This window comes from Salvelinus sp. IW2-2015, linkage group LG24, assembly GCF_002910315.2.
Source record: "Salvelinus sp. IW2-2015 linkage group LG24, ASM291031v2, whole genome shotgun sequence".
Taxonomy (NCBI): Eukaryota; Metazoa; Chordata; class Actinopteri; order Salmoniformes; family Salmonidae; genus Salvelinus; species Salvelinus sp. IW2-2015.
The window spans coordinates 5,079,948-5,091,091 of record NC_036864.1 but is presented as its reverse complement, the minus strand read 5'-3'; the positions used below and the strand labels follow the sequence as shown (position 1 = coordinate 5,091,091).

Genomic DNA, 11,144 nt, shown 5'->3' with positions numbered 1-11,144 from the left:
CACACACTAATACACAGTCCCACCACCACCCGCACGTGCATACACACAGACAGAAATGGACACACACTAACCACAACGATGCAAATCTCCTTAAAGGTTTAAAAAATGCACAGTTGGTTTCATAACAGCAGCTTTCTCTCTCACTCTCCCCGTGGGAAAACATATTTAATATTAGATCCCGCTGGTCAACAGCACACTTCCCATCAGCCCTCTCTTCTCTATGCCTCTTCTCTTTCTGGGTCGAATCCTGAGCAGCTCCCCTGTGACTAGACTGCCCTTGTCCCTACCAGTACACTCTGTAAACGGCATATTGATATTGCCATTAGGGGGTCAATGGTAGTGATAGATTTGTAGTTTTATCTGCCTACTTTTTCTCCCTTTTCCATTCCATTAGTTGTTTTGCTAGCAGGAGAGAGTGTGTATACTGCAGTTGTGGCACAGGAATGGGCGACAATTACAAAATACAATTACGAAATACCATAAAGATCAATGTATCAAAATAAACTACAAAATACTTGTATTTTGTAAAGTATTTTATTTTAAAATACAGAAATGTCAGGCCGAACACCAACAACATTCTCAGTAACGATTACAGAGCTGTTTTACTTGCTATGACTGTGATATGTTCTTGTTTATCTTCCTTAGTTGAATACACTTACTGTAAGTCACTCTGGATAAGAGTGTCTGCTAAATGACCAAAATGTAAATGTACAGTATATGAACATACCAAAATGAACTGCAAAGCAGTAATGGCCTTGTTTTGGGACGGAGCTCATTAGAAAAATACTCAGCATGCTATGCAATTGTTCATTTTTACATTACATGTGTTACGCTCGTTGATAGAAGGAGACCAAGGTGCAGCGTGGTAGGCGTACATTTTTCTTTATTTGAAATGACACCGAAAAACAAATAAATACAAAAACAAACGTAAAGCTATATGCAGTGCCGAAAGCAACTACACACAAACAAGATCCCACAACTGAAGGTGGGAAAAAGGGCTGCCTAAGTATGATCCCAAATCAGAGACAACGATAGACAGCTGCCTCTGATTGGGAACCATACCCGGCTAACAAAGAAATAGACAAACTAGAATGCCCACCCAAATCACACCCTGACCTAACCAAATAGAGAAATAAAAAGGCTCTCTAAGGTCAGGGCATGACAACATGTATATTTAGTTTATTTTGCAGACGCTCTTATCACACCATAGTACCATCAGACTTATGATACCAATGCAGGGTGCAGTGGTGTAAAGTACATTAAGTACAAATACTTTAATGTACTACTTAAGTCGTTTTTTGGGGTATCTGTACTTTACTATTTATATTTTTTACAACTTTTAACTTTTTTTTAACGACATTCCTAAAGAAAATGATTTACTTTTTACTCCATACATTTTCCCTGACACCCAAAAGTACTTGTTACATTTTGAATGCTTAGCAGGACAGGAAAATGGTCACTCACTTATCAAGAGAACATCCATGGTCATCCCTACTGCCTCTGATCTGGTATATTCGCTAAACACACATGCTTCGTTTGTAAATGATATCTGAATGCTGGAGTGTGCCCCTGGCTATGCGTAAAGATAATGATACCGTCTGTTTTGCGTAATATAAGACATTTGCAATGATTTACTTTTACTTTGATACTTTAGTATATTTTAGCAATTACATTTACTTTCGATACTGAAGTATATTTCAAACCAAATACTCGAGTAGTGTTTCACTTTTACTTGAGTCAATTTCTATGAAGGTATCTACGTATGACAATTGTGTACTTTCCCCACCACTGGCAGGGTGAAAAGGGGCTACAAAATCTTAAACCACTTAAATGTTTCTTATCGAAAAGTATTTTGAAAATACAAATTACAGCTCTCGAAACTATCTTGTTTCAAAATACTGTACATTAATACTGTACAGTAATTCAGCTCAGAGGGTTAATGGACAGAGAGTTAATGGAACTGACTCTCGGATCCATGTTCCACAGCTGAAACAATGCAGACATTCTAACTGGGGAGCTCTAGCTGCTGTCAGTCTGTCCAGCAGCCTCCGCTGGCACACAACCAGTCCTCATATTACTGGTCACTGCATGGTCAGAAGACCCGAGCTATGTTTAACCAATACGTCCAGCCTCACAAGGCACAGGTCCAGCCCTCAACAGAGAGAGAGAGGGATAGGTGGCGTGAGGAAGACAACATCTTCTCGAGATAAAGTTACCGCCGGTTATTGTTAGAGGGAAAGTGCAGCACCCGGAACACCATCTCTCCTCTCATCCCTCAATTCGTTCTTAAAAGAAACAGAGAGAGAGTGAGAATGAGACACACCAGTGGTCCTGCACACCTGACTCAAATCATCAAAGCCTTTTGACGAGTTGATCATTTGAATCAGCTGTGTAGTGCTAGGGCAAAAAAACAAAAATGTGCCCCCCTTTGGGTCCCCAGGACCAGGATTGAGAACCAGTGAGATACACACATCAAGGGCTCTCATCTAGAACTCAGCGAGGTCTCAGAGAAATAGAGAGTTCTACAGTGAAGGAGGGCAGCACCTTGTTTTCACTCATCCCTGTCATTCCTCTATCCCCGCCTCACCCCTCTCACGCTACAGGGCGTGTTAAGGGGAGTCGATCATTGGCCGTGTCAGAAATAGGATAGATAGAGGGGGTGAGAAAAGGAGAGAGAGAATACAAACATAAGAGGGCAGTTTGTTTAGCAAAAGGTTGACTGTCTGAAACAAAAGACAGTAGAACACCAGTCTGGTCAGGTGGTTTAGCCTCCATCCCTGCATGTATTAGGTCAATAGGGGTTACTCAGCTTCAGGGTTGCTAACCCACATGAAAGAACATTACAGTTTACTACAGAATACTACAGTACTTACACTCTAGTATCCCTCGATCATGTGCAATACTTACTACTATACTTACTATAGAATATATATACTGCAGTATTATCCACAAAACAAACATCACAACACAGAAATAACATAACATTGCAACTCAGTATCATTACTGCTCTCTGCTGGATCGCTTGTTTATTGGTTCATTGGGATCCCCATTCGCTTTTGCCAAAGCAGCACGCTACAGTAATGTCTGCAAAAACACTACAGTAAAAACTACAGTATACTACAGTCTGCAAAAACACGACAGTAAATACTACAGTATACTACAGTTTGCAAAAACACTACAGTAAATACTACAGTATACTACAGTCTGCAAAAAAACACTACAGTAAATACCATAGTATGTATACCATAATATAGTATAGTTATTTTTTATGCTGGAAATCCCAGTAACTTTCCCCAAAATCCAGAAATCCTGTTTGAAGGATTCCTGGATTTACCGCTTATTCCCCTCYKTTTAGGGAATCTTCCGACCGGGATTTATGGAAAATCTGGGAATTTGGGGAAAGTTCCTGCAAGTTTTCAACCCTAATTCAGATGGAGGGATGATGCAATGTTAGAGAAGTGATCATATCCCGATCACAGAGGTTGTCGTGGCCTCTGGGATGTGTAATATGCCAGGTGGCCCAGCAGCCTTCTCTGCCTTGCTGCAGGGCAACACAGTCATGGTCAGTAGTGAAGCAGCTCTGAGCGAAGAGTGAGTGAGTGTGTGTGCGCGCGCGTGTGTGTGAGGGAGAATGTGAGTGTTTTTGTGTGTGCATGAATCTTTAATGGTGGGCCTAATCTTTATTTAATCAGGCACTATTCTGAGCACCTATCGGTCAGGACCCTGAGGCGGAGAAAGAGAGAGGGAGAGAGGGAACATCAAGAAGAGAGAAGAAAGGGCCAGTTGTTATGTCGTGAGAGTCAGGTTGCCAGGTTGGCTGCTGGCAGCCCACAGTATTGCCATGCCAGCTAAGCYCTGTGAATGGCGGCCCACTGGAGATAAGCTGGTCAGAATGAGACAGACCCAACATTCACCCAGCAGCCAAACYCAGCGGTCTAACACGACAATAGACATACTCTAATGGCAGTTCAAAGTCCACTCCACAAGATATTAAAGTGGAAGGGTATCTTCTAAGCTGCGCAGGGAACATCCCAATAGCACATTGATCTGTAGGTCCACTAATATAGACTTTAGCTCAGTTGGCTAACACAATCTTGAGTTGTGCAGACAACCCGGGTTCAATACTGGTCTGTCACGTGTGAGTGTGTGTGTGTTGGGAGGGGAGGCATATGGCTTAGGGGCTGCATTCCTGATTAAACTCTATGATGACTCAGGTCTAAGCTTGGCTGGTGTGTGTGTGCGTGTGTGTGTGTGTGTGTGTGTGTGTGTGTGTGCGTGTGCGTGTGCGTGTGCGTGTGCGTGTGCGTGTGCGTGTGCGTGTGCGTGTGCGTGTGCGTGTGTGTGTGGTGGTGTGTGGTGTGTTGTGTGTGTGTGTGTGTATCAGGGCATGAATATATGCAAGCAAAATGCTGCATGGTGATGCAGGTTCAGTCCTATGTTGGACTCAGTAGGGAAATGAACTGGCGTGGACCCTCTGCACGCGGGTCTGTCATATTGTTATCACACTGTTTAGGTTACGAGTTTTTTTTTTTTTTTTTTTTGTTTTTATTTGGAGTTTAAGTTTGTTTTTATGTGTGCCTGTCTTGGCTTTTTATGCAGTGTGTGTGTGTGTGTGTGTGTGTGTGTGTGTGTGTGTGTGTGTGTGTGTGTGTGTGTGTGTGTGTGTGTTTGGGAAAAGAGAGAGAGAGAGAGAGAGAGTAAAGCCCTAGTGCAGTAGTATCAACATCCTTGATCCCCTCGTGGCTAGCTAGCTCKCTCTCTCGCTCTCTTAGCCCCCCTCTCTCTCTGCACCGCTGCAGAACAAAAAATCCTCCCATCTGTCATATCTAATCAGCAGACAGCAGCCTGCGTGCTTTCAGGGTCTTAGACCACTAATAACTTCACAACACAGAAATAACATTACAACTCAGCATCAGTACTGCTCTCTGCTGGATCCATTGTTTATTGGTTTATTGGTTCATTCGGATCCCCATTAGCTTTTGCCGAAACAGCAACTATTTTTCACTAAAAAAACATAAAACATGATGTCGTGTCTCTAGTACGGTTAAATGAGATGACCTGCTATTTTCCAATCGATTACCTAAMGTTTCATTATTTGATTAAATTAATCAGGCAATAACTAACTCATTAGGAGGCCCAGGCACCGCGGAAGCATTAGTTTATGTAGAGCGGCTATCTCCCGAATCCACTCTTAAAGATCTRAAGATCTTTTGTATCAAYAGSAGTCAATCATGAATTATTCTTTRCCTTCTATCAGTCTCATCTGAAYGTCGTAAAGTTCTTGGTYATCTGCACGAACCCTAGCATAAATTATGAATCAGCGATATACAAATTGGCTTAATTATTTATTTACTAACTAACTAAATAATCACAGAAATACATAACAAACAGTAGATATTGGTTACTAACAATGATAGAAAAGTCCCTAGTGGGCTAAGCCGATATGACAGCTTGATAGACAAAAKGAAARGGGACTGGCACGTGCACTYTAGCCAACAACTTGCAGATACAGTGCAGGTATAGCCTGCTACATGATGAGATTATTATGGACAGAAGAGCGAGATTATTTGTATTTGTCAAACGGCAGCCAATCATCTATGATCGTGTCACCAGAATAAGACTCTCAATATTTATTGGAAAGGAGCATCATGCTAATCACCTTGCACTTTCACCCCCCTGTGAAGYTCATCATAACTGATTTCATCTGTAGCCTAATAAAYWRCATGCTTCCCCGAGTCGTAGTGGGAGGACCACACRACATATCATCGCGTGACTCCAGGTTTACTTCGATATGAKGGRTATTACATCAGTATTTGTTTCCACCGCCATTTCTTGCATAATTAATTGTACCGACACAAAAAGATCCCACCTTGTCGAGCGTATTTTGCTTTGTCGACATTTGGAAAGTTTACCGACAAATTTGCTGTTTCCAYCAGGCCTGTCGTGACATTTCTTATCCTACGTACTTTACTTGCATAAAAAGTCTGGATGGAAACCTGGTTACTGATGTACAAGAACAGTCTCACAAATGTAAAATACAATGATATACAAACAATACAACTAAAGAATAATGTGTGTGTAGATTGTTTGTGTTGGAGTGTGATAGTGTGCCTGTGTGTGTGTGTCATTTCACAGTCCATAATGAGCTGTTGTTTTTTGTTGCTCTATTTTGAGCCAGCTGTAGCTTTGCTAGGTCTTTCGTTGCTGCACTTGACCATATTACCGGACAGTAATCAAGAAGGGACAAGACCAGAGCCTGAACAACTAGTACAGTTGATTTGTGTCAAAAACGCAGAACATCTTTTAATAACAGACATACAACAACTTTGTCAATTTGACTTGACCATRATGAATGACCATCCAATGTTATATCTAGGAGTTTAGCTTTCTCAACTTGTTCAATGGTCACACCTTTTATGTACARCTCCTGTTGAGGTTTAGGTCTTAGAGAATGCATTGAACCAAATACAATGCTTTTAGTTTTAGATTAAGACCAGTTTGTTATTAATTACCCACTCTGACACAGACTGTAACACCTTATTTCAATTTTCAGTGAGATCACTGGCTTTGGGTGCTGACATGTAGAATGTGGAATCATCCGCATACATAGTAATTCTAGCATAGTGTAAGACCTGTGTCAAATTATTTGTAAAAATAGAGAAGAGTAATGGCCCAAGGCAACTGCCCTGAGGGACACCGCACTGTACATATCTGATGTTAGAGGAGCTTCCATTAAAGAACACTCTCTGAGTTCTATTGTGTATTTACAGAGAATTACCTCGACCCCCCCTCTCCTTGAAACATCTATTYTCCTCAATCTCTTTCTCTCTCTCTGCCCTCTTTCTATAAACAGCAAATGAAACTGTGTAAAATTTACTCTGAGAGATTTAGATTGAACACCTCTTGAGAGTCTATACCTTATGCTAGATATAAACATCAGTAATAAATGAAAATCGAAATATTCTTAACCCTTCCTCTTGTTCTGCTTTTGTAATTCTCATATTCTCTATCTCCCGCTCTCCCCAGGTCTGTTGTGTGTGTCCGTGCTTCCCCCGAGGCGCGGGTCATTCTATGTGGAGCGTGGGACAGGGGTGTCGGTGGGTACAGTGCTTGCTTTCTGGTGCAGGGAGGGCTACCAGCTGGTGGGCAGTGATAAGATCTCCTGCAGCGTCTGGGCAGGCAAACCCCAGTGGAGCAACTTCCTGCCAGTCTGTGAGGGTGAGACAACACAGCTGGTCCAATCCCTCGCTAGCCCTTTAKCTCCCARCCTCTTCTCCTATTCTGTGCCCATTTCACCTAGCTCATACCCTCCTTCCCTAGCTCCCTTCTCCTAGCTGCTACACATTTCTCCTACCCTCTTTTCCTAGCTCCCTACTCCTAGCTCCCACCCCCGCAGTGATCACAGATCTTAAGAAATATATCTGAAGCGACATGATAGGTGAAAGTAATTTATCAGAGACTCAGTACTGGACTGAATTGACTTGCCCTTGACCTGCCTTCCCCCCAGCCATGTCGAGGCCAGAGGACCGGGGTCTGCGCGTGGCCGTGTTGGCCTCAGTGGTCAGTGGCATCGTCATCCTGGCTATGTCTCTCTCCTTCATCATCTGCTGCCTGCAGGAACGCACTGGGAAGGACAGGGCCACCAGGAGGGACGGCAGGAGCAGGTACACACAAACACACCCACACGCATTCATAGGCGCAAGCAAGCAAGCACACACACACACATTTGAAATGCTTTATTTGAATCCACAAATCACATATCACATTACAGTCGAGAAGGATTCAAACATTTCATAGGCCATGGATATGTCGACACTTGTGGATACGGAAAGCACCTTCATATCCGTACAATAAGGCTGCCCATGACCACTGACACAGAGCAGTACCTCGTAGGATGCTTTGCCTTTGTGCGATGCAGGCCTGCAATCTGAATGCACGTACCGTCAACCTGGCCCGAGACTCACAAATATCAGCACTATAAGTTTGCACTGATAACCAAGGCTGTTCAGGCGTGACACGAGGGTCTGGTATTTCAGCAACTTGGCAGCAAATGCCTGCTCCATGTAGGAGTCCATGAGCACCTCCCTCTGGCCTCCCCCCACAACACACACACACACACACACACACACACACACACACACAAACACACACCCACTCCGAACCTTTACCGGAAAGAGGAGACGGGTGATATTGATGGAGATGATGATAACCACCTCTCTCCAGGCGTAGAGACACGCAGTCTTCTCGGCGTAGTGAGTGCTGGCTGGAGAGAGAGGAGGGGGACTGGGGCACRTTCCCCCCTCCTAAGATCTTCCACCTGTCCCAGCGGCCGGACCTCCGGCTGGCTGCAGARAGCCCTGTCTACCTGGGGGGCATGGCCGGCTTCGACAACCGYGGATACCAGAGGTGAGAACCTGAGATCTACTGTATGAACCTAAACGTGTTGTAAATATCAATTGAAACCTGCTACAGTATGCACCTTTTATGGACACCTTATATATTGGTTTGTTTCCACTGATTCTAAGGTCTCTCTCTCTCTTTCTCTAGGAGTCAGGAGAGCCTACTGAAGGCCCCGCTTCCTGGTCTGTTCCGGGCGGAGAGTCAGATCATCTACCCCCAYGTGGTGCTCCAGAGAGTCCCCACCCCCACCGCCCCAACTGCCCCTGTCTACCTCCACAACATGCCCTCCAACTCTGCCTCCAACGCCGGGTGTGCTCCCTCACAGCCACAACACATGCCCCCATATYCTACCCCGCAGTATCCTATCCACAACTCCACCCCCCAGCGAGCTCCATGGCAAATGCAGCCCCATTGAACTGTCACTGTCCCCTCGCTCTCTCCCTCTCTGGAGGTCAAGTGTCAATGAGGAAGGATCAAATAACACACTATTCCCTAATAAGTGCGCTACGTTTGAGCAGAGCCCCATGCAGCTAACCTTATACAAGTTTTGGTCAAAAGTAATGTACTACATCGGGACTAAGGTGTTATTTGTGATTTGAGAACAGCCTGTCAGCGAGATGCTTCWACTACTGCAAGGATGGCTGGATGGGACACGTCTTACTGTATATACTGTATGATATGGACCGACAGACAGAGAGACCAGAGGGTCTTTTCCAGCACTTTCTGACTCCTCGCCTCTTCTCTCACTGAGGAAGCCCTGTCTACTGTTCCTAGTGTATCTCTACACGGCAGAGGAGGTTTTTCCTATCTCTACCATTCTCTCTGTGTCTCCTGTCAAGGCTTTTGTTAATTTTGTGGTGTCCTCCATTTTCACAAGAGCTTACTTCCTATTAGTCTTCTGATTGGTCAAAGTCACCCTCAGACCGGGCCTATCAGGACACATCCACTTGTTGATGTCACTGACTGAAGACGTGTGAGATGTTGTTTGGTGGTGGTCACCAAGTCGCCACTGACCAAAGAAGAAATGGACTTAGCTGAGGAAGGTGGATACAGAAATCATCCCCAATACCATGTATGGGTGTATAACATATTATTCTTAAAATGTCATGAATAGTCAAAATYATGTTTTTCATGAAATTGGATGATTTTTGGATGAAAGTATGATGACCAAAGTATGAAAAATTACTGTTTCGTCTACATTGATAAAGTTTGGATTCTTGGATTCAGGAAGCGGGATCATTAAAAGGATAGGGTGACATCACCCTAACTCTCTCATTTTAATACACCAATGGTAACATGATATTCTCTTACCTAATTTAAAATAAGTACCGCCTTGTAACCAGCATCGGAGAAAGCGTGTTTGCAGAGGGGCGTGGTTTATATAGCTAGATAGCTACTCTACTGGTGTTAGCTAGTCACTGGCTAGCTAGGTCTTCAGCCAGCGTGGATCTAAAGGGGGGACGGGTCGTTCAAAACTCTGACACAGTTGTCATGTCAACACATCCGTCRGGGCTGCTGTGAACCGCAGCACCAGAAACATGCCAWACGGGAGATGTATAAAACAAATATGTATATCATTGATGCAATTTCAATGTTGTTTGAGTAGCTTTGTGTATCACTTCCTGGTAGTTAGCCATGAAAGAAAAAGTACAACATTTTTAGCATTTATATCCCAAAATAATATAATGGGTGGTATTTCTGTCACTCAAAAGGCTATTTTACATGGGAATCAGAATGACTRTTCAGGACATTTAATGATATGAGAAGGCATTTCAGCAAAGTTCACCCATTATTTTCCCCCATTTGTTCTAAAGCTTTGGACTAAAACTTTGGAGAGCTCCTTACCTGTTGTTGAAGTCTTTGTCGTGTGTTTTTCTACGGTGATAGGAGACTTGGAACAGTCACACCAATTAACCTGCACTTTATGGATTTTACTGATGGGCAAGAAACTTGCACTGACTATCCCCGCAATATGTTTGTATGAAAAATGGTTTCTACCTAAAAACTGATTAAAGATATTTTTGTTTCGTTGAATGTGGTGTTCTGGGAGTATTTATGTCTCCACATGACCTTTATTTCCAATGTGCCTTATCCATCAACTGTCATTTCTGCACTCTCCAGCAGGGAGAGACCGTTCACAGCAGATCAGTCCCATAGAAAACGCTGACATGCTCTGAACCAACGTTTCACTCTGTCCCGGGGACCCCAAAGTGTGCACCTTTTGGTTTTTACCCTAGCACTGCGCACAGCTGATTCAAATCATCAAAGCTGGATGAGGAATTGATTCCATGAATCAGCTGTGTAGTGTTAGGCCAAATGTGGACCAAATGTGGACCCCTCCTGTATAGTGATGGGTGAAATGTGAACAGTAGTTATATCCATCAATAGGTGGGGGGGAGGGGCGTTCTCGTCCTATCCTCAACTATCCTCAACTCTTCTACTACTCCAGCTGTCTCAACTACAACCGAAGAGGAATGTCCACGTGGACTGGAAAGGATCCGGAAGGACCTCACAGAACATAAGGATGGAGGGTTGAGGATGGAGGGTTGAGGATGGAGGGTTGAGGATGGAGAGCTTGAGGATGGAGGGTTGAGGATGGGGTTGAGGATGGAGGTTGAGGATGGGGTTGAGGATGGGGATTTGGTTGGGTTGAGGATGGCGGTTTGAGGATGGAGGGTTGAGGATGGAAGGGTTGAGGATTGGAGGGTTGAGGATGGAGGGTTGAGGATGGCGTTTGAGGATGG

The 11,144-nt window shown here is 43.9% G+C and overlaps 1 protein-coding gene across 1 annotated transcript in view; it reads left to right on the top strand.

The window, feature by feature from the left end:
* The window catches only part of LOC111951291 (uncharacterized), a 12,016-nt gene extending 1,582 nt beyond the window's left edge, over positions 1-10,434 (top strand). Inside the window, exons 2-5 of the mRNA XM_023969348.2 lie at positions 7,027-7,218; positions 7,508-7,664; positions 8,224-8,406; positions 8,548-10,434. Coding sequence (XP_023825116.1) covers positions 7,027-7,218; positions 7,508-7,664; positions 8,224-8,406; positions 8,548-8,815 — 800 coding nt within the window. The 3' untranslated portion in view covers positions 8,816-10,434. The remainder of the gene's footprint in view (positions 1-7,026; positions 7,219-7,507; positions 7,665-8,223; positions 8,407-8,547) is intronic.
* The last annotated feature ends 710 nt before the right edge of the window (positions 10,435-11,144 follow it).